Below are 25,064 nucleotides of genomic sequence, written 5' to 3'. Positions count from 1 at the left end.
CTTTTTCAAATGTCAGCTGTCTACATACTGGCTGGGAGAAATGTCGACGTGTGAAAAATATTATTTTTATTCGCGTCGTTCGTAGTTCGTCAGTTTTGAATAGAGAACGTATATTGCAAATTTTTATTGGTCGGTTTTAAAATATGCACATTCGTGTTGTGAGCCGATTGGATGACGTTTTTTTAAATATAGTTTAAGTCATTTCTTGGTATCAAAGTACATTAATGTTCTATTTATTATACAATACCGGTTCTTTTTTATTTGGTTGTGGTTCAGTATATTTTTTACATAACATGATGCGTTATTGTTTTCGGACGTCCGATTCGGACAATACAGAATGTATGGAATTCGTACGCACTATCCATTGGCAATCACATTGATTTCGGAAAACTAATAATCAATGACTTTATCGCAGATTTGTAGTTTATCATATGAGATTATTAGTATGTGTATTATGTTATGGTATCGAAAATTGGCTAAATTAGAATTGCATATTATTATTTCTAAATTTAATTGTTACCGATAATATGTCTATCAGCTTTCAATATCAATTTATTGAATAAATAACACATAATTAGATAACGCTTTCGAAATTTTAATTTAATTAAATTGTTTATATAACAATTTGAAATGATACTTTAAGATAATGTTGTATGATATATCTACTAGTATGTATTGTATCGAAAGAGCGTATAACCAATGTTAGGAATTCCTTAGAATCCACTTGGCTCTTGTCTATAGGACGGGGGCGGCTGCTACCAAATATAAGATTTTAACTCGTGAACAAGACATTCGTAGATAATGTCGAAATATCGAGCTCCACCAAATAAAAATAAAAAACATGGTAAATATCCCGTTTTAAATACTGCTACCAAATAATCTTTTATTGAATCAATATACATATGTACTCATACTAAAACTAAGGAATTATACATTTGATTTGCAAACTATACAATATATGCAAAGCTACGTTTACACCAATTATCGTGTCGATATTCTTTTCAACAATGGCTTAATATTTAAAGCAAATGATCACCTGAATTATCTTAAGTCATATATTACTAGCGGTCCGTTCGGATTTCGTATGGTATGTATTGAAAACAAAGTTATCCCTCCCATTTTAAGTTGATCCTATAAATTTGCCTTAAAGCCTTAAAGTTGATACTTTAAATTTCTTTAAGTCTATATATTAGTAAGGTCTCAAATTCAGCGTTCTAGATTCGGTTGTTTATCTTTAGCGTTGACAGTCAGTCAGAATAAACGATTTTTTGAGAGATTAAATAAGATTAATATAAATTTTAAATCGTCATATTAAATTTGTATAATAATTTCAGTTGCGCAGTTTCCACTGGTTTGAAATGTAAATTACACTGAAAAGAACGTACAGGAAACTCCGCAGATGTCGCCTTTTATATTTTCAGTACATATATTAATTAAAATAATTTTATATGCATGGAAATAAATGTATTGATAATCTTGTTTTATATCTATGCCCGACAACTATATAGAAACGATTCGTTTTCATAGAAACGCTAGTATCTTGAAACACCAATAAAATTATTAAAAGCACTTATGAATCATTCATTCAAGTCATTTTACAGAATTATATGTATATATCTATAATATAAGAACCGGCAAGAAATCCAGAACTTAGATACTGTTTTCCACCGATATCTTGTCCCCTTTTTGCATTTCTAATAAAGAATATGTTAGTTAATACAATTATCCTTCAGACGTACTTCCCACCAGTCCGTGTGTTACGCGATACGCATTTCACTAAGCAAAAAAATGCTAAGCAGTCATCTCAACGTGTGCAAAAGTAGGGTCGGGTAACGCCATTTTTTAAACGCGCAGTAAACCTGTCCGCAATTTATGTGAAGTGCGCGTACACTTGTGGTATTGAAAAACAGTGTTACGTAAACTTTAGTCTCGACGGATTGATATATTGACAGTTAAGCTTAGACATTGTAATTAGTAATTTTAAAATAATTGAGATATTTTTTTTTTACGAGTTATCAATTATTTATATCATTTATTACTGGAAAATAACCTTGAATTTAATATCTGTTCTTTCAAGGTTTCTCAGTGTGATAATAGATGACTACATTAATCTTAATTTCTTTCATATAATTCTACAATATCGGTATATATTTTACTTCAGATAGCCCATTTATTACATACTATGACATCCGGCTACGTCACAAGGAGGCGGTGCATTAACATTTGACGAGTGTGTTCTAAGATGTCTTGTGTGGCTTTAGTTGCACGGGCTCACTGAGAATTTATTTAGCCTATTCCACTCGAATGAATTATATAAACAAACCTTAGATTTGTATATTATGAGATTTGCTAATAGGTCTGCTATATTATGCATTACAAAGAGTTACTGATTAATTACTTTATGTGTAATGGAACACTATTGAATTTAATTACGTCCGTCATTCAAAACATGATATGTTTTGCGAATTCAGGGCAATGAACACAATAGATTATTCAAAATATCGAAATATCGAATGATATCACAAATTAAATCAAAATGAAATGCCAAAGTTGTTTATTTCTTCTGTGGTTGGAATAGCTTATAGAATATATATATATTATCCACACATTTCCCTGCTTCAGAAAAATAGGTTTATTAATTCAGAAAATACTCTGAGAAGGCGGCAGGTGTTAATGACGATGTGTCCTATCTATTATCTATAAAGCGGAGCCGCTCTACTTTCATTTACACTTTAAATGTCGTAAATATGAATTAGTAAAGGCTTTTATCAAAAAGCATTACACTTGTTTATGGTAATAGACTTTTTAAATTTATTAGATAGCGCCTGCTATTTGGCGGCTTTAATATAAAAATAAATATTGCAATTTATAGAACACTAATTATTACACTAAAATAAGAGCAGCTATGGACCACTAGAACGTGTGGATAATAACCGAAGTTCACGGGTTCCTATTCGGACAGGCCCAACTGAGTTCCCATGTGTTAATTATTGTTTAGTTTATCTCGTGCTCGGTAGTAAAAAAAACATCGTGAGGTAACTGTACGATTCGGGCAAAAATTGTCATGTGACTCTACAACTCGTACTAGGGTAGTGTGCTAGAAAAAGCTCTGTCTTTTTCTTAAGGAAAGTATAGGCATTTACTATAACATTTTACCACATTTAGAAATAAATAATAAATATTGGACAACATCACATACATTACTCTGATTCCAATGAAAGTAGCTAAAGCACTTGTGTTATGGAAAATCAGAAGGACGGCACCACAAACATCCGGACCCAAGACAACATAGAAAACTAATGAATTTTTTCTACATCGACTCGACCGAGTATCGAACCCGGGACCTCGGAGTAGCGTACCCACGAACCGGTGTACTCACTACTCGACCACGGAGGTCGTAAAATTTATGGGCTATATTTTTGCATGTTGTGTTTACCCTGAACAAATAATTTATATGTAACGTTAAAATTAAATGTTTTATGTTGTAACAACTCGGTTCTAGTAAATCTAAATAAAATTATATATTTTTTCATAAAATATATTTATTTAAAATATTAAATATTCGATTATTTTATACGAGAAATAAATCCATTTTAAGTCTTGTCGAATAGATAAAAGTTTTGTATTCTATAATAGCCTACCAATAAGTTTTAAGATTCTTTGTATGTACCATTGACATAGTTTTTTTGGAGGGTAAACGCGCAAATAGATATTTTAATGGTTATTGGTCAAAAATAGTGATGTCGAGTGTCTTGGGTTCCACCGGTGTTTCACTCAAAAGTAGGGTTTAAAAATCATTTCATATTAAAAGATAAAATTATTACAAGATTAGATAAAGAAGTAATTACGAAATATTATAGGCGGCGTTCTCTTTAAATAATTTTCCTTAACGAGTTTTCGCGAGGTTCCATCTCGAAAGATTTTATTATAAAATGTTTATGGAAATCTCGTCCTACAAATGACAAACATAGAGGGTACGAGAAATATAAGTTATTATTAGACGGACTGGCAAATGGGCCACCTGGTAACCACTGACCATATACAATGTTACTGTAAGAAATGTTATTCATTCCTCACATCACCAATACGTTAGCAACTTGGGCCAACTTGGCCAACCAATTGTTATAGCCCTTGTATCTGTAGTTACACTGGCTGTTTGGCGGTAGAATATATGGTGAGTATTTAGACACGCTTGCTCAAAGTCCTATCACCAATGTATCATTTATAAATAACGAGTTGTAGCCCGCGGCTTCGCTCGCACTTTTGGGTTTCAAAAAGTAACTTCCTGTCTCTTGGTTTGAGCTTGCTTCATATCCATCAAATATCGTCCAGTGATTTGGCCGTGGAAGAGCAACAGTCAGACAGACAGTTGGAGTAAATTTCGTATTTATAATATTAGTACAGATCATTTACCCATATAATAGCTGATTTAGCCCAGGGGCTATAACGCGTGAACCTTAACCGACGATTTCAATATACATGTACCATACTTTAGTATAAACTTAACCAATACGATTTGAACGAAACTGTTATAATAATCTTAAATTATAATAAGATTGCTAATGTATTATTTTGACTAAAAATGGTAAAGCAAATTTTTCAACAAACAAGTGTGTGTCGTACTCGCGAATTGAAGCTTCCATAACACCACAGAATACTGAAATATTTACGGGTTTTCGGATTTATTCCCGTCCTTGTGCTACAAGATATTGCTTCTTGCCAAATGATTCCCAGTAACCTTTAGGTTTTGATAACCTTTACGAATATATGGGAAATACGAATTAAAAGACCATATTTTTGATTGCGTAGATGTAGGTTCGATTTTTTCACCGCTCCAATAGACCGCACATTTCAGTTTTTGGTATTAATTTCAACTCTATGCGTTCCTGAGAAAAAGGGTCATGACGGACAGTCAAGACAGACAGACAGTCAGATAGATGGACAACGAAGTGATCTTATAAAGGTTCCTTTTCTCCTTTAGAGGTACGGATCCCTAGAAATAAGCTCTTAAAGGTGAGCAGTAACTCTATTACTACTTTCTATAAATCTGTCTAAAGACTTATAAACTTTAAATAAATTTGATATGAATACTAGTCGTTACCCATGACTATGCACACTTTGTGACGTAGCCAAAATCTAAATTGATATATACTCAGTATGTTTTTATAACACGTTTGAATCGTCCCTTTGAAGAGAAAAGTTTGCGATGTGAGTATAATTTCAAGGACGAATTAAATTGTAACGTTCTCATAAGTAACGTTTGAAAACGTTTCTGATGCAAAAAGGATTTAATTATCTGTCATGAGTATGGACTTACGCTTGTTTTAATATTTCGAGATTACATTAATAAAAAAAAAAAAAAATCTTGCAAAAAAATTTACGGCATTAATTTAAAAAGTTCATTCACGAAAATAATACAAATAAAATCACTGAGATAAGGCTGTAAAATATTTATACATAGACACATAAATGATTATATATATCAAGCAATCAAAAGAAGATTTCATTCCGGTAATCAAAAAAATTCGCAAAACTTTTCACACTCAGTTCTTTGGTATGAAAGCGGGCATTGTCTAGTTTTACGGGCGGGTTGATGGAGGATAGAGCTATTGACTTTAAAGGCTTATGGCGCGCCGGTTTCAATTTACGGACGAACGTTTGCTGGTGATAAAATTCGAACCTTCATGATGTCAATCATTGTCGACCAGTTCGTATTTTGTTCATCTAAAATTATAATTGGTACAATATTGTTATCAATTTTAATACTTTCTGTTCATATTACGTTTTATTATAAATACATTTTCAACAAATATAATGTTTATAATTAATAGGTATGTACCTCTATACAATATTATATTGGTGATAGATAACAGCGGATAGGATATGGAATTTTTTAAATAAATAATTATTTCTATCGTCATCTTAATCAGAAATGATATTAAAAAGGAACTTAAAAATATAACACTCAATCAATGTTATAAGACGAATATAATGAAATAATTTAATTGTATTGTCAACAGCACAATAACTGTGGGCGAAATTACAGTTCATTCGGTTCCGTTTTTGGAGCTGATTATGATATGCAAGATTTTTCCTCAGTCATATAAATGGATAATTTCAGCTTCCAAAAATAAATTGAAGAGAGTCTAAATGAAACGAAGTTCCTTTTGAATTTAAATTTAACCGTTAATATTTATCTAACATAAAAAAAAAAACGAGATCAGTAGAAAAAAATATGTGACCATTCATGAAGTTTCGTCAATAGTTAAATGTAGCACTGCTGTCAATATCCAAGTTTTTTCGAAAAGTTACTTGAAATCATCGTAAAACCAAAAATATTAAAAACGTCAAATTTATTACCGGTGTTTGAGAGATATTATACTAGTTTGTAGTTTTTTCCTTGCAATCAGTTTGGTGTTGGTAATCAAGCAAGATTGTAGGAAAAAGTCAGAGAATGCGTATTGCGTAGACTTATAACTCCAGTTCTATACTCTTCTGCAGACTTTTGATGTTAAGAGGGTTTTAATGCCACACGTGTTCATCTTACAAGCGACTTAAGAGTGAAGCTAACTTCTTTTGTACCTTTTTAACGTCTTCTAGACCTTTCTGGTAGGTATGAAAAAAACAGTATCGTCTGTATTTTTTACAAAAACTTCTGTGTAAAATGTTTCCCGCTTAATGTTATAGAGCCTTAGACATAAAAAGATATGATAAATTCAGTTTCTTCCTGAATAAATTAAAAAAAGAGCAGAACAATATTATTATTTTTTTATTATAAAAAGTTTGCAAAAATGTAAGCGTACAAAAATAACTTTAAAATAAGTAATTAAAAAGCTTCGGTTACATTAACTTGAAACACATTAATATAATGTGCTATTTTAAAGCAAATGAGAACAAGAAGAGGACATGTAGCAAATCTTATTAGTACTGAGTACGTTAGTTGGATACGAGAGAAGAGACAACTTGGCCCTATTCGGGTAACTTATATTTGCTTACATAAGTTTAGTAACTTAGCGTACAGCTACGTCAGGGCGGGTAGTCGAATTTAAGAAATATTATCCATATACAAATGCTGTTACGTAGAAACGGCTCATAAAATAAGCGATCGTTTTTTATTTTGTGTAGACGAGAAACTTACTAGATCATCTTTTGATTTACCGACATCACAATGCATATGAATGGTTACTTTTATAATTTAATTTTACCTTATACAAAACCAACAACATCCAGCAGGCTTAGATACATTAGAAAATATCATAGAAGACAGTAAAATGTGAAAAGTAATAAAAAAAAATAAGTGACATTACCAAAGATATGTCGGAGAAACAGGATGCAGAACAGTTGGGTTCGGGGATTGATCCGACATTTGGAAGACTATGTGGGCGTGCAATGGAGATATTCGCAAAATAAAACGTATTTAATATCGTCTAATCACTGTATTAATTGATTCAATAATTGTACACCACAAACATATCAAATGATTACAATTATTAATCGATTAAGAGCAAATGGGTTTGCAAGCAACCATCGCATTCGAGTCGCTTGTCAAAACGTAACGGCTCGTGTTGCCATGACACTTACAACTCCATTCGGGGTGACCCGCTCTTAAAAGTAAATTAGCCATCAAAAATTATTGCTAACTACTCGATTCATTAATTATCCAAATCAACAACCAAAGTAACCGCGCCCCGTTAGATATTAATAAATACTCTAGTCTTTTTGTGTCATTTTTTTTAAATTAACGAATATTTATTTATGACCCATAATATTACATTTCAATTGTATTAAAATATAATTAAAAAGACTCGAATTATCTTAAATTGAATCAATAACTTGCATTTTAAAAGCTTTAAAACAAATGGTAATTGATTTTATTATTAATAAAATACTTACCAGCTTTACAAGGATCCATCCCGAGATCATCAGAGTCTTTGTTTTCGAACTGCGTCGAAAGTAGTTCCTCTATCGTGAATTTATGTGGATCGTCTCTCCCCTCCGCTGACACTTGATAAGACGCTGCACACATGAATATAGTCAGTACCGTGCAAACCGTCACAGCGGACGCACTGCTAAACCACAACGTCATTTTGATAACTTTTCACTTAACACGACACTATGACATAGTTTTACAATATCGTATACCTGAAACAAAAAATAACACGTTAAATAAAATAAAAATAAAAACTTTCCGTTTTCAAAAATCTCTGCTGTAAACAGTGAACGAAAGAGGTTTTAGTTCATATTTAAATCGAATCAAATTAAGGCCTAAAGGCTAAGTATTGTGTATCTTAAACAAGTCGTTTCTTGTTGATGAGATGATTAGCGGATGTTGCGTAATGTGGCAACTTGCGAAGTTTGCGTTTCGACTTTGTTATAAAGTTCCCCGAAACTTGGGTCGGAATAGTTTGTTCAGTAATTTCCAGTTTCAACAGTGACAACCAATTTTGGGTGAAATTAACATTCCTCTATTAAGTTATTGTTTAGAAACGGACCAAACTCGAGAACCGTCTTTGAAGATTATTCTTAAAATTAAGCCCATTTTTATGACAAATATACATTCATTTGATTATGACAATTTTATCGATCAGAATTTTTTGTTCAATGTATCAACCAATTAATGCTATATTGGCAAAATCTTTATATAAAAAGATATTTAGAAAAACATTCTATACGTATGTACAAAATGTTTTTCTAAAAATGTGTATACATGTACATCAAAAATGAGATTAAATTTATATATTTTATCTTAAGCCGACATACACTAGTACTATGTTGAATGTGATTATATCAAAAAAACAGAGCCTGCTCAATTTGAGTTTAATATTTTGCTCAGTGGTCAAATAAATCATAAAGAAATAGAATTTCTGATGTTCGACAGCAAACAGTCCAATAACGATCAAGCAAAGAACGAACACGATTCTTCTTTTTAAGCCAAAGGAGCGGGCTACACTGTGACCTTTCACGCAGTGCCGTATTTACAAGTAGTTAATAATTCTATCTAAAAACTGTTTATTTTCAAAAGGAAACCAAAAGTTGTTTATCTCTGTTTCAGGACGAATAAACGCTACTCCGAAATGAACTTTTTACGATAACTCGTAGGGTCAGGGCTGAGATAACACCCTTTTTGAGGCGAGAGTATATTTTTTCGTCCGGTGACTGTACGGTAATGATAACGAATAGTTCAGAAATTCTAAACATTTATGGAATCTCCGTTAATCATATAATGAAATATGTACCGTGTAATTGTTTATGTTGTTATATTTAAACGATTTTTAAAATTTTGTTTGGTACTTTAAACGATCAGCAAGGTAGAAAAGTCTTGAAAATTTTATATTTAGTTCTACATACTGAAATTTTAAGAGCTGATGATGACTATCGATTCAGAAGCATGTCTAGTTTATTTTTTGTGTCATTCAAATTAAAAAAAAACCCAATACTGGCAAAGTATCAGTTGTACAATTCGGCATAATTTTTTTCAGTTTATATTTTATGAATACTGGATTGATTGTTTAAACTTTTGGACAGGTGTTCCCGTAATTTTTTTGACGCGCAGATAAAGCGACATCTATATAAAATTACGGACTACGGAGCGGAGTAGTAATCGCAGGTCAAACCGAGTAGCTGGTATAAAATAAAATGAGAGGTATTTAATTACATACAAATATTCATACCTACGTACATCCTCTTAAGACCGAGCCTTATTTATGATTAGTTCTACTGGTGAAAATAACTATCACCGCCCATGGACATCTGCAACACCGGAACTTCATTTATTTCGTACAAAATCGATATCGGTAATCGATGTGGCAGAATGTCATACGAGGTTACAACGAAAACATGGATATATTTTTTTAATTGTAATTGGAATTGGTTGACAGGCAATTAACCTGCTCATTGAATGGGTCGTGTGAAGCGTAAGATAACTACTGTATAAACATTCAGAAAAAAAAACACTTACTATATTCAATATAAACATAAAAAAAAAAAAGTAATCTGATTCTTAATTTTGACTTGATCGGAATCAAGTTCCGGTTTAAAGTGGGATTGAGACAGTGTAATTGTATAGGTACAAGGAACACCCTAATGCTCAAGATTGGTGGGGCTTTGGCGATATAAGGAATGTTTAATATTTCTTACACCACTAATGTCAATGAGCGAAGGCGACCTCTAATCATCAGATGGCCTATTAGCCCGTCTGCCTACCTAAACTATAAAAAGAAAACATTTTTTTTTAATAATTAAATAACTGTTTATAATTTTCTTTAAACAAATAAATTGTACATTTTAGGGAAATTGCTTTCTGTGTTTCGGAAGAACAAAGCTTAACGATGCTGATGAAATATAGGGGTTTTTTAAGGCCTTTTGTTGTGGGTATAAATTCAGATGGGAATGTTTATCATAGCGGAATATTTTGGTTTTTTTACGTGACACGGAAAGTGTATGTTATTCGTGTTTAAACATTTACTTAGCCCTACCAGGACTTTATGCCCATCTTTGTAGATACCACCCACTCATCACATATTGTACCACCAAAAATACTTATGAAAATAAATACTTTGTATTGTTGTGTTTCAGTTTGAAGTGTGAGTTCCCTCACAGGCATAAGACACATAGCATCTTAGCTCCCAAATATTATAATTATTTAGTACTCTATATTATTTGAAAATAAATGCAGACAGAAATCAATAAAAAAAAAACAAAAGCAAAACATTTAAGTTAAAAAAAAATATCAATCAAACGTCAAAACAACTGTTTGTTCTAAGTACCCAACCGTTGTTGCAACTAATCAGCTGTGTTCTTTGACCTTTAATTTAAATTCAACCAATATATTACAAATTTACAACAATGAAATATCGACCTATTTGTATTTGTATCAAAGTTTATTTTCAACTAAACAATAATGGCGCTTAGAGCGTATCGATTGAAGTTCGTGGAGGCCCGGTCACTATTATCACTAAATGATAAGCGAGATACGTAACAGTATGGAGTGCCTTTCTTTGTGTTCCATACACATCAGGTTCAAATACTCTGTGTGAGGAGAACGGACTTTTACCTATAATTTTCAAAGATTTTGTTACTATGTTTGTAGTAAAAGAGTTGACTAGTTTGAAATAGAAGTTTAGTTAATTAAACAGGTACCTGTGATGAATCCGTTGCACATGATCCCAATTATCTTATATATTAATAGCGTAAGCCGATTTTTGTCCCAGTGATTATGGGACAATGTTTTTTTTTTAATGGGATTTATTTATTTATTTTATACACAAGTTTTGTTTACATTTTTTAATATCAGCCCTGAATTCCAAACTAGCTTTCGTTGTGTCTTGGAAGGTTACATATAACAAATCAGTTATGGTCTCATTTGAAGAGCTCCAGCGGTGATGTGTAGAAAATTAAAGAGGATTCCTTCCTAATTCCTTTGGAAAAATGTTACTGGCGGGTTAGAGAGCGGCGCTATGGATGTATAAGAAAAAAATGAAAAACAAAATTAAAGTAAATTATTTTCCACAGATTCCAAGACTACCTGAACTAATGTATACCATTTGATATTAAAAAAATCGTATAAAAGAGGTTTCATCATTTTGGCGCCAAATGTAAATGAGTAACTTGCAGTTAACAATGAAATGAAATCAAAACACTGTCATAGGTTTCGAAATTATTTTCAGTCCGAAGTCTGGAAGTTGGGAATCTGCACAATCCAGTCCCTCGGAAAGCACGTAAAGGCTCTTTCCAATCGTGTCGGATTTGCCGTCCCATCGGATTGTCAAAGTGAGGGAATAGCGGGTTCTCCTACGTTTGCACACACATTGGTGCACAATAATATGCCCTAAGTTGGCTGGTCTCACTTGAGATTGGCGGCCGTGGGCGAAATCAGTTAAAACGACATCATGTATCTATATAGTCCTAATGTTCTTTTTTATTTCTTTATATAGTTGGATTTTTTGTGCCCAATGCAACCTTATTTATTATATCTTTTAATGTGAGTAATGAAAATAAATAAAATAAAATTGCCTCTTAACTTACATGTTTATTAATTACAGAATAAAAACTGTGATGAAGAAATTCGATCTACCCATCCTGCTCTATGAACTGTCCATTTAACTAACGTATTTACTGACTATATTATATTGACGACTAGTTGTTGTCGCACGCGGATATGCTCTCTATTAAGAGGTCGTCAAGAATTATGTATGAAATAATAGCCCATGTCCTTAATTGGTATTCGAGATTTATATATTATATACCTTACGTATTAGTTATTTGAGCTTGAAAACGTAACAGGCAGACAAGCAGGGTTACTTTCGCATTTATAATAACAGTATAATTAAAAAAACACAAGTCATTGACAAAGCATTTGAATACTTTTTATCACGTGACAACACACAAGCGCAAAAAGATAGAAAGATAATAATGGGTCGAACCCAGACCATGTGCATGAAAATATACACACATACGTGTTCCCCGGGTGAACCCCCTCAATTCTGATACTGTCTTATTTCGCCGGGACACCTATCATTAACGACTTGAGACATGTCAGGTGCAGGACTAATGGCTTTACGGGCTTTCTGAGGCACGGGAATGTAACTGCTAAATTCATAATTCCAAGATGCTAGTCAGAATTTCTTTACAGTAAATAACTTCTGAATTCGGAATCTCGAGATCTCCAGTATTAAAACGAGACAATTTAGTGATTAATATAATTTTTATTCTGATTTGTATCTTATGCGTTTCGTTGTCCAAATTATACTACATTTGGAAAAGATGCCTTTCGGAAGCTAGGTCGTCTGAGTAGGGCTCATCCATAATCGTGTATTCCAATGCTTAACAATACACTACTCATTTTTGTGTTCCGGTTTGATGTAAGAACGGTTTTGAATGTAAGGTTTTGTTATATGTTTTTTACAGAGCCAGTGTCTATGGTCGGTGATGTTCACTCGCCATCTGCTGTCTCATTTGACAGTTTGTCTTGTTATTTAAATATACATATATTAGTACAATAGAGCGTGGTCTCACCTTAATAGGCATTATAGACGTTCGTTTCTGATTGTGGCTTTTATGAGAAGCCTACTTTTATTAAAAAATTTGATACATATTGTAGTTAATATTAAAATAAGGTAGCGTATACTGAATTAAGTCAAGTCACAGTTTTTAATCAAATATAAATTGATCGTAGAGTCTACTTGTAACGTTATATTATGTGAATCTGTTTTGACGCAAAAAAAATGTGAAATGTACTGAGTATCATGCCCTTTATTTACTAATTAAAACCTACGACAAAAATAAATGATATTAATCTTTCAACCCTTTGATAAATCTTTAGAAAGGGAGCGAAAAGATGGCCGCGGAGCTAGACGACAAAATAAAAAAAGCCTATTACCGAAAAAGCTTGCCTGCAATCTCGATTTTTCCTCACATTTTGTTGATCTGTCTGGTACATTTTTCTTCTTTTTAACCGAAGGGTTTGAAGTCCTTTGTAATATTGGTACCGACTTTGTTTTTATAAAGTTATACAGGCGGATGATATTAAAGCATTATTTGAGAATTTACATGTTTGAATAAAAAGTATTTACAATTTAATATATTACGAACTCTCTTGAAAATATTAATAAATCATATGTGTCTAACATTGCGCGAACGTAAACTTTTTTTTTCTTAAAATAATTTGGCAGTCGAGCAAATGACAAAGAAACTAGAAGACGGCGGGACCCGGCTGGATGCGGAAGGCGGAGAACTGGGAACTTTGTCGCACTTTAGGAGAGATCCATGTCCAGCAGTGGATTGTGATAGACTAACGATGATTAGAACTTATGTTAAACAAACATATTTTTATAATATGATTGTAATTCCCCAATAAATTTATGTCACAATAAGTACATCGTCATTATGAAGTTGCATCCCGTCTCGTTTTCAACCTTATCGCATTATTTCAATTACAATGTACCAACTATCGAATAATGTACTCGTATAAATAATGAAAGAATATAAACATCTATTTTTAAAACCGAGTCGCGATTATGATTTATTCAACCGCACACAAGCTATTGACACTACACGATGTAATCATATACAAGCGTAACTTTATATAAGATCATATATATACCTTCTATGAAATTATTTATGAACAAAATATACTTTTATAGTTTCCGTCCGCGGCTTCTCGCGCGTGTGAGACGGAGGTTTTAGTTACTCTACGTCTGCTTCTGTACTCCTAACTAATGCGAGATTTCATAACTATAGGATGAGTAGTTGTGACGTGTTATATAAGAAATTCATTAATAGAAGTATTTACTTGGTAGGTCTTTGTGCAAACTGGTCTGGGTTGATACTCACACATAATATTCTACCACCAAACAGCGTTACTTAGTATTGTCGTGTTCCGGTTTGAAGGGGGAGAATGCTAGTGTAACTACAGGCACAAGATATATAACATATTAGTTCCCAGGTTTTTCCTAGGTTTTTCCTAGGTTGGTATATTCACAATTATAATATTTGTTCGTAGTTTAATACAAGGACTATTAAATAATTTGGCAAGATTCAATTAAGCGTATACATACCTGATGAAATTTTTATTCTACGAAAAAGTGCCCGATAGTAACTTATAAATACCTATAGATTAGTATAACTCCTATATATAAATTAAATAGACGTAAAACATTTACATTCAAGTTTTGCGGAAGTAATGAACTGTGATGGCTCGGTGGATAAAATATGTGGCTATCGATCGACGATTGCAGGTTCAAGTACGAGCAAGTACGACTGAAGCTCTGACTCGTGCTCCCCTCGCGCTCGTCTCGTGCAATAAGATAGATTTCGTAAGGAAATTGAATCAATCGAATCGGTCGAATTTAATTCTTTCTTGTGAAGACTTGGAATAAGTTTCAAGTCTTCACAAAAGAAGAATGCTTAGATGTGCAGGACTTTGATCTTTATTTTCTGTTACCGGACAAAATCATATCGAAATCGGGCGTCCGTTTAATCGTTTGTTTTTTGTAATAAAATATATATAATAAAGTAAATAAATAAACTTATTTACTGTACATGTACATGTATTATGTATATTTGAACGCGTTACGAAAACGAGTTTGCTTGTTTAAGGTTTAATAAGTGTTAAAGTTTTTTTTTTTTCTAATTGTTTAGTATAGTATATAATAGTATTTACTAAGTCTAAGTCCCACTGCCTAAAAAGTTTCTAGCAACTATGCATCCAAAACTCTAAGCCACAGAGGATAAACTCGCCGAAAATTCGTCAAACTGGTCAGAAAAGTTTTAATGAGTGTTCGCGTGTGTTTCTAAATCACATTGTAAATTTAATCTGTTGTAAAAGACGAAATATTAATAAAACTTACCCATAAAAAACCCATAAAAAATAAAACTTGTCAATTTTATGGTTTTTGGTTTTGAGCCCGAAATATTTGCTTAAGATTAATTTAAGAAAGATTAATGTGAACTCAGTCAGATAAGTTCTGTTCCTTCCGAGAACAAATTTAGCTGTTACCCGTCCGCTTCGCTGGACATTAAATAAAGCTGACAAAAAGGAAGGATCAACGGAAATCCAAAAATTCATAACCTTAAACCATCAACAGTGCGCGTTGATTGGTCAAAGACTCACGCAAAAAACTAAGAATATATAAATTACTATACTATTAATAAATTGCGTTTGGACTCCACCTCTACACTTACCATCAGGTGGAGTGGTGTCATATGTCTGTCCGGACATAATAAAAAAAAATAAATAAATATATATATATATATACACGTAGATATTATTATCGTAATACATTTAAGTAACTATTGGTTAACGTGAGGCAACCCATTCTGCCTGAGTTTCCTGACATCTTCAACGTACCCTAAACTTTAATCTAATATACCGCAACGCTACCTAAACCTTTCTCACCAACAACTACGTTCATTGGTAAAAGTTGTGTGAGAATCCGTTCGATAGTTTTTGAGTTTATTGCGGACTTTGTTTTCAAACATATACTGATGAAAATGAACGTCCTACTAAAGTTAAACCTCGAATTATTGACTATAGCGTATTTATTAGACATAACAGTCTAATTTCAATTAATGCGTTGCAGTAACAAACAAAAATATTTGTGTTAAAATCTTACTGCATACTGATTAGCACAGTTTGCAGGTTTTCCTTTTTGAATAATGATGTTGTATAACGACTGAATGAGTAAATAATGGCATGGGGTGAACGCCCGTCAGATGAGTATTTCATATTTATTTTCATTTGTGCTAGTCATTTCGCGTGGACCCTTGATACAGTCAATTTTGTAACTGAAATTTCATCTTGACCCAAGGTCGAGTTATTTTTCAGCTCGCTTGCTTAAGTCCTAGACATTATAATTCATTGAAGGTACTTGTATCAGATCAATTAATGATGTTATTAGCTTAGTTTTTAAAATATATTTGTCGAGTTCTTTCTAAATCTGATGAAGGTACATTTCGTCTGCATTATATAGAAGAATCTATACTAAATATGATAGTGTCAAAGTAACCCCGTCGTCGTGGCTATTACGCTTTCACGGCTACACCACAAAAACGGTTTTGATATTTTTTTCATATAGCAATTCATGATAGGCAGTTCGTAAAAATGTGCTAAATTCTTCTTTTGCGTTTTATAAGGCACATTGTGCCAATGCCTAATTAATAAGACTAGAAGTCAAACGGTGATTTTATTAACATATAACCACAACAAACTTTCTTTTAAATTTTAATTTGGGTAACATTTTACCTCGTTTGTCTGCAGGTCTGTGGTGCAGCAGAGCTATTCTATGAGATTTAATTTCGTGTCTTACTATGACAACTGAACTACGGTGATAGTAATTAGTAAAGTCGCATATCACACTGTGATTTTACGCTCGTGTTCTGAAGTGAGTAACGACTTTATTTTTATAAAATACCTCTGCAGGTCGTTTTTAGTGAAATATTGTAATGATGTCTATCTTGGGTCAATGAAAACATAAATTATAAGATACTAGTTGTCGGCCGCGGCTTGGTTTGCGAGATGGTAAAAGAAGCCGAGGTAGACAAATTATGAGATGGGAGGACGATATCAAAAAAGCAGCGGGTCCAAGACTCGCAAAGCAAAAGATAGGTATGACTGGACATCTTTAGAGGAGGTATTTGTCGGAAGACAAGCTGTAGAAGACCAACGACCTTGAACCGATATTTTACATCAAAGTTTAAGTCAAAATTGAAAAATGTTTTATATAAAATTTATTTGTACAAACAAGAACAGCAATAAAGGCTTTATTATTATTATAAATAGGCAACAGTTATTAGGCAGCCTATGTCTTTGGGGCTTAAGCTTTGCATCGTACCAAATTTCATCAAATTCGGTTCTGTGGTAAGGCTGTGTAGGAGTAGCAGACATAATTAATTTCACATTTATATCAGTAGAGATTATACTTAATACAATGAAATAAATCACAAATATAAATAAAAATGTACTGTAATGTGCCTAACTATAAGTATTTCCAGGTAACACCCACATTTTGGTTATATCTGTTGTTATAAAGGTTGTTATTCTATAATAATAGACACAAAGGATGTATGAAATTGAATCCCATGATTGAACGCCTATTGATAGAGACAGTAAACTATAAATATGAACGTATAAAGTTTTACGACGAATGGAGTTAGAGTTGTTATTGCACAGGAGAAACGAAAATCCAGGGCTCAAATACAATCAATAATAATTATTGAATCACAATAATAATAATGAGGCGAGCTGGCTCAGTGGTTAGAACGCGTGCATCTAGCATGTTTAAACCCAGACAAGCACCACTGGATTTTCATGCGCTTAATTTGTGTTTAATGAGGAAACATGCATGTGTCATGAACATGAAATGAACCGATATATTTTTTATCTAGAGAAATCCTTAAAATTTTTATTTTTAGTAAGAATACCAATAAATGGAATCAGACCTGTAGAGGAGCTATTCTGATCTATTTCATTGCAGTACTGTTCTGTATTCACACTCGAACCTAACAGCGGAACGCGATCGTGAAATGATAGAAAATGGCATTTGACATGAAGTACAATAATTGTAACACGCAAAGGACACTCGCAACACAAAAGCGTGTCAACGTAAGTTAGCTTCCAACATTTCACGAGTGAAATATGTAAGTTGTTAGCGAAGATTACTATTCATTTAATTGCGACAATAGTGTTTTCGTACACAAACATGAACTATAATAATGCTTGACAGCACGAAATAAAATAGCCCAGCAGTGGGAAATTTACAGGCTGTTAACGTATGTTAATGTAATAACAATATCACGTGTTTGATGTATTGTTTCAATTGAGAGGGATATTCCTAGTCTGTTACACTGGGACAGCAGCTATCTATTAACCGATTTGCTTATATGATTTCATACTTACAATCGTTATAAAGGATTGTAACATTAACATAATTTATCAGTACTAAATGTTACTTATTGCTACAAACAGACATGCTATCCTTACACTTGTTTACATTTGTTTAATGTGAGTGCATTTTATTGCCAATCAGCTTCATAAATCTGTTAATGAAACTGTTAATTAGATAAATATCACAAATTAAATTAAAAAATTAAAAAAAATACTTCTAAAAGAAATCTTTCGCCGGTTTTTCTCATGTCAGGGTTTCTTTTCTTTTCCGAGCCGGTTTTAGTGTTTAATTTGACGTACATTAAATAAGGGTAATGCTTCTTTATTGAATAAAGGAATTTGATTTCATTTGTTTTGAATATATTATATTTTAAATCGTACATCGAAGTTGTGAGTAGTACATGAACATAAAAAGAGATATCAGCATTGATTATCCAATGAGAGGAATGGTGTTTAAACCGGTGTTTGAAATAAATCGATTTATAAAATTAAAAAAAAAAAACGTAATATGTATTTTCAAAATTACTATTTAATAATATACAATAGTAAACAAAATAAATACGTACATCGAGTTGTCGTTACATTATAATCTTATCAACACGTCATTATAAAAAAGATACCCGTAGGTTTGTTAAAAACGGCACTGAACAATGTTTATTTCAAGCGTTGAAGGTTATTGAACTTTTATGTTATATATAATTGCACCTTCGGATACGTGATATCATTGCATGTCTTGTAACTGAATCTGCTTGATTATTCGGATTTAAATTAATTGATTCGTCTATTTTTGGTGTGAAACATCTGCGCACAACAGTACAGAACAGTAACAGCATGTAAATTCCCACTGCTGGGCTAAGGCCTCCTCTCCCTTTGAGGAGAAGGTTTGGAGAATTTTCATGCTGCTCCAATGCGGTTCGGTAGATACACATGTGGCTGAAATTCGTTGAAATTAGACACATGCAGGTTTCATCACGATATTTTTCTCCACCGTCGAGCACGAGATGAATTATAAACACAAACTAAGCACATAAATATTCGGTTGTGCTTGTGGGTTTGAACCCGCAATCATCGGATAAGATGGACGCGTTCTAACCACTGGGCCATCTCGGCTCTCGGAAACATCTGCGCATCTACCCAAAATGGGTAAGACTGACATATATGACGTGATGGCACTGCATAACACTGACATTCACCATCCATCCACATCTCTCTACTCCCCTGTGTACCTACGTGGTGATTATCTTATTCAATTCAATGTTACATAATTATTATCATAATAATAAAGATTATATATTGATCTTATTACCTATACATATATATTTATTGGTTTTCTTTAATTATAATTTTAAACTTTTTTTTAAAGGACATTCACAAATTCTGTTTTCGGTTAAACATACTTATCTAACACAATAAAAATAGATTTGAAAAAAACTTGTGTAAAAGAGCACGTATTTAAAAAAAATAATTAACGGTACGATAATCAAAGAGTATTTAGAAATTTCGACCAATTCGTCAAACTGTCAGTAACAAGATACAATACCAAGCAACGCATGAAACTATAGCTAAAGCAATTTACTGATGTTCCTATTTTTCTCTTCAGTTAAGCGAAAAACTCCTGCTAAGAATGAGGACTACAACAGTAGTACGTATACCATAATGACATAAAGACTTCTTATTAGTAATGACGCATCTATGCAGGCCTTTGCGTGCAGTTTTATTTTCATTTCCATTAAAAAAAAAACTATTAGAGAGCAATAAAGATCGATGCAGTTCGTGAAATTCCATTAAATGTATTAGGGATATAACAATTAAATTAATAAATACGTATCCATAACAATATTCAAATTGAATTTACTATATTATTGTTTTGAAGTTATTTATTAATTGATATCAATCTATTTCAGTTTGAATAACATTCAATCATTGGTAATACGTTTAAAGTAACAAGGATAAAATAATTTTAAATTTCTAGTTCACCTATTACTTGAACTCTGGATTGAGGTTTAAATATTATATGAATTGTTATTTGACTTTATAACTAAAATAAATTAAAAATAAATACGCGGTAAATATGCGTATATTATGAGTAAAGGTTATTGAACTCGTTGATTTTATTATAGCTATTAAGATTTAATCGACAATTACAAAGTCAATCAACGGTTTAAAAGTTAAGAAGTTATTAAGCAGTCACTTACAAGAAAAGACAGAACTATTTTAAGAAAAATGTACCAGTTATTGCAAAAACTGAGAAGGCTAATACGTTTTTTTTTGTTTGCTTATAAATATATATATATATATATATATATATATATATATGTTTAGAAATTAATTCGTCACTGCTAATTATAATCGCTACAAAACATGTAAAGTATTCGTCCAGAAGTAACAATGATAGAAATAAACCCTTATTACTTCAAATATATCTTTATAATTACACCATTTTTAAACACAAATAAATTTACTTACAGATTAAATGAAACACCAAACACTATCACGGAACTCGCGTTAGTATTACAACTAAAACACAAATGACAAGTATTCGTCACGGCATCCCGTTGACAACTGATAGCCTAGGTCACTCTCGGGAGCATCCCGGTACTGAACGAAAAAAAAATATCCAGAATTTTTATTTTTCTACAAATGGGCCTGGTTTTACGTTTATGTGTGTTTAACAAACAATTTTTTTTTTTTTAACGTATTAAATGTTATTATGAATTACTTTTTTGAAAGCTGGACACATTGAAAAAGTATTATTCATATTTCGATGCTGTAAATGCTCACTGAGAAAAGAGTACGTTATTGTAACGTCCATATTAAATATATTTTAGCTTATAATATAAATAAATATATTATTAAATCTATTACCAAATGTGAAACTATCTAAGAGTTACAAAGTTTAATCATCATTGATCAAGAAATTGACAATATTAAATATTATAATTAGTGTTATATGAATTTCATTCAAAATATTTCTTTTCTATAATTTTGATAGACTTCAAATCGTGCATTATTGTTAATCAAAAAAAAAAATATATGTTATGTTGACTGTACTTAATATAAGTGACGACAGACGCCTGTCAAAACTGTGTACAAGTCATTCATTATTATGTTAAAGTTTATCTCGTTTCGTAAATAGACTTAATTACTCAGATATATCGTTTAGAAACATCCAATTATTGCCGTTCTATTGTTCGTACGGTAACCTAAATTGGTTGCGATAATTATGTCAAATATAATTATTGACAGTTTGTATTTAATTTTATTCAATATAAGTAGCTAAGTTCACATGAACTGAGTATTGAAATGAATATAATTATTCAATAGATGGTTTTACGTGCTATCCGTGGCATGAAAATGTAGAATTGCCTTTTAATTTAGACTTATAATAAGAATTCCTCAGTGAAAGACTTAATCATTTTAATTTGAACCTTGAGAAAGGATTAGCTGTTACACTAAATATCAGGTGATTTCGTAAATTAACATATATTATTACAACCGTTACAACGCACTGTAAATAAAACAAAAGGTCTAACGAAGTTTGTAAAAGACTAATGAAAATTGTATGGAAATTCAACATAGCTGATGCTAGAAATATAAAAATCGGCATTTAAGCTTATGTTAACGAGTTAAAGACGGAAAAGATGGATTTTTTTAAAATAAATCGTAATTAGGATGAAGGATTCTAAACGCCTGATTATAAGTAAAAAAACAACATTGCAAGGTTTTCCGATGAGATATCCCATCGATACACGGCTAGTATTACACTCACATAGTTAAACTTGGTGGTAGGGCTTTGTGCAAACCCGTTCGGGTACCACCCACTCATCAGGTGTATTGCCGCCAAGCAGTAATACTTGGTATTGTTGTGTTCCGGTTTGAAGGGTGAGTGAGCCAGTGTAACTACAGGCACAAGGGACATAACATCTTAGTTCCCAAGGTTGGTGGCGCATTGGCGATGTAAGCGATGGTTAATATTTCGACACGTTAACAGCGCCAATGTCTATGGGCGGTGGTGACCACTTAACATCAGGTGAATAATTTGCCGGACTGCCTACCTAAAAATTTGAAACTAGCAAAACAAAATTAAAAATATCCTACGGCGTGGAATGATATCAAGAATTCTACCAGCTTTTCCTAATTGAGTCGTATATCCATTTATCTGGTTAACTAATCAGCCCTGCAAACTGTAAACACCACAAAGATATAATTTGGATTAAGACAGTGATATCGCACCGTTATTTCACTTCTGCATATTCCAATGGAGCTCCAACCCTCAGTATTGTTTCTCTGATATGAGTTATTTATTTTTTTATATATGTGCTAAAAAATGTAGCGCAACATAATATTACCCGTTTCATAGACAATATTATTTGTCCAGGTTTTTACCATCGTTGAATTTGCCTCTTTTATTAATACGCTAATATTAGCTTCACTTGTCACTATGTTTGTAAGAAAATATTGGAATCTTAATTTGACCCACTTCCTGGTCTTCGATTAGGATGAAATTTTGCACACGCTCTGAGTTCTGATGACAATACATGACTAGCTAAGAAACGTCATTACAAATCCAATATGGCGGACTCCCCAAGATGGCAGACTGACTGTTTGAAATCCACCCCCATGATATGGATATCAAATGAAAGGGTTTGCTGTCAGGAATACGAAAAAAATAGTCACGTGACTTAAATCCAAAATGGCGAATATCCAAGATGGCGGATTGGCTATTTGAAGCACCCCCATGATATGGGTATTAAATGGAAGGGTTTGTTTTATTAATTTTTAGTGCGTGCTAAAATCATGTTTTTTAGTTTTTTTAACTATTATTTTTACAAATTATTATGATATAGTTGCTATATGGATGACATAGATGATCCAATGGTAAGTAGTCATCACTCTCCATAGACATTGTCGCCGTATGAAATTTTAGCCGTTACTTACATAACGCGGCGCTAGCCTTGGGAACTGTGATGCTATGTCTCTAGTACTTGGAGTTACTCTGGCTCAATCACCCTTGAAATCGGAACTCAACAGTACTAAGTATTGCTGTTAGGCGATAGAATATATTATATAGAATATATAATTAGTGGTATTCACCCAAAAGTCCTAGCAACGAATAATTTCTGTTTAAAACTTAAAAATAGTCATGACTTTAACGTAATAGCTCAGTTACCTTTAAATTTAAATAGTCATTGAAATTGAATTTCAGCTAAGTGAAATGATAGTCGTTAGGTAGTTAGAGCTTTTCGCTTAATTCACCTTAATGCTTGATCGCATAGCCGGCGCGATTTATGCTGCAGAACGAGCGACTTAGCCTGCGTTTTTTACTGAGAAGACAGCGTCATTTGCTGGGAGGTAATTGTACATTTTTAACATTACGTTAAATCTGAACGTTGATACCTAACTGGTTCATTAAAAATATTATATTATACTAATGGTTCACAAGTTCGACTCTAGTTTATCCACCAATTTGTATAATATCTGTACTAATATTGTAAATGCCTAAGTAACTCTGTCTGTTACCTGTAAGTACGGAGATGGTTTTAGTCACAGAGAAGAACATAGGCTACTTTTTTAATTCACCCCTCCAGATATAAAATTGTAGGTGACGGTTTGCGTGATATAGGTACAGTTTTATAAATTTCGTGATGGTAAAGCTGCGGGTTCCGCTAGTGTAATAATATATTATAAATTTAGACTTTAATTAAATCGAATTGATATTTTACGATTCAAATCGATTTACGAGTATATCGATTAAAATCAATAAACAGAAAGGAAAGATCGTATTCAATAAGAATTAACGCGTTATTAAAGACTTTGGGTCATTATGGACTATAACAGCATTTGCACACATATAATATATATATTTTTTGTTTGATATAGTTAGGAGAATGGGTAAATTGGCTACCTGATTGTAAATGGTCACCACCGCACATAGACGTTAAGAAATATTAACCATTCTGTACATGGTATACACCAACCTTGGGAGTTAAAATGTCACGCCCTCTGTGCCTGTTTGAAGGGTTAGTGAGCCAGTAGGTAAATACACATTGTCTCACTGACCCTTCAAACCGGAACACAACAATACTTAAGTAACACCCGTACGTAATGCTATTATAGTATAATAGCATTGCGCGGTACGACGTCGGTACGGTGTAGTCGCTGTAACGTATGTTCGAAGTTGACTTTATTGCTTGAACGTCTCTAATTACATCACTAATTAAGACCATTGCCACAACAGCCCTAAAGTTTCATCGTATATAAATTTAAGTTTTTACTTGGTAGTAGGGTTATGTGCGTGCCACTGGGCCTGGGTAAGTAACAACCCGTTATATATTATATCGCCAAACAGCGATATATGGTATTTTTGTGTTCCGATTTGAAGGGTGAATGAGCTGATGTAACTATTGGCTATAACATCATGAATCTCAAGGTTAGTGGCGCATTGACGTTGCAAGGGATGGTTAATATTTCATATTATGCCAATGCACCAACACGTGGCCGTGCCAGTCTGTCCATCTATTTGAAAAACAAAGCGGCCAAGTGCGAGTCGGACTCGCCCATGAAGGGTTCCGTCGCAGCAAGTAACGAGGTTTATGTTTATGAAATTAAATGTGTTTTTTTTAATATTTGAGTTGAATGAGAGGTAAATGCGATTTATGAAATTAAAAAAAAGCTACTTACT

At 32.6% G+C, this 25,064-nt stretch overlaps 1 protein-coding gene across 2 annotated transcripts in view; it reads right to left on the bottom strand.

Annotated features, from left to right (window-relative positions):
* The window catches only part of LOC113398316 (tolloid-like protein 1), a 108,294-nt gene that overhangs the window by 51,669 nt on the left and 31,561 nt on the right, over window positions 1-25,064 (bottom strand). Inside the window, exons 1-2 of one of the 2 annotated variants that reach the window (XM_026636978.2) lie at window positions 20,849-20,961; window positions 7,894-8,142 (exon numbers count right to left, since the gene is read on the bottom strand). In XM_026636978.2, coding sequence (XP_026492763.2) covers window positions 7,894-8,086 — 193 coding nt within the window. In that variant the 5' untranslated portion in view covers window positions 8,087-8,142; window positions 20,849-20,961. Of the gene's footprint in view, window positions 1-7,893; window positions 8,143-20,848; window positions 20,962-25,064 lie in introns of those variants that run through there. The other variant, XM_064215418.1, reaches the window with a different exon arrangement.

The sequence above is a fragment of the Vanessa tameamea genome, chromosome 7 (assembly GCF_037043105.1).
Source record: "Vanessa tameamea isolate UH-Manoa-2023 chromosome 7, ilVanTame1 primary haplotype, whole genome shotgun sequence".
NCBI classification, from domain to species: domain Eukaryota; kingdom Metazoa; phylum Arthropoda; class Insecta; order Lepidoptera; family Nymphalidae; genus Vanessa; species Vanessa tameamea.
Note: the sequence above shows the minus strand (reverse complement) of the source record. Positions and strands in the feature narration are given on the sequence as shown.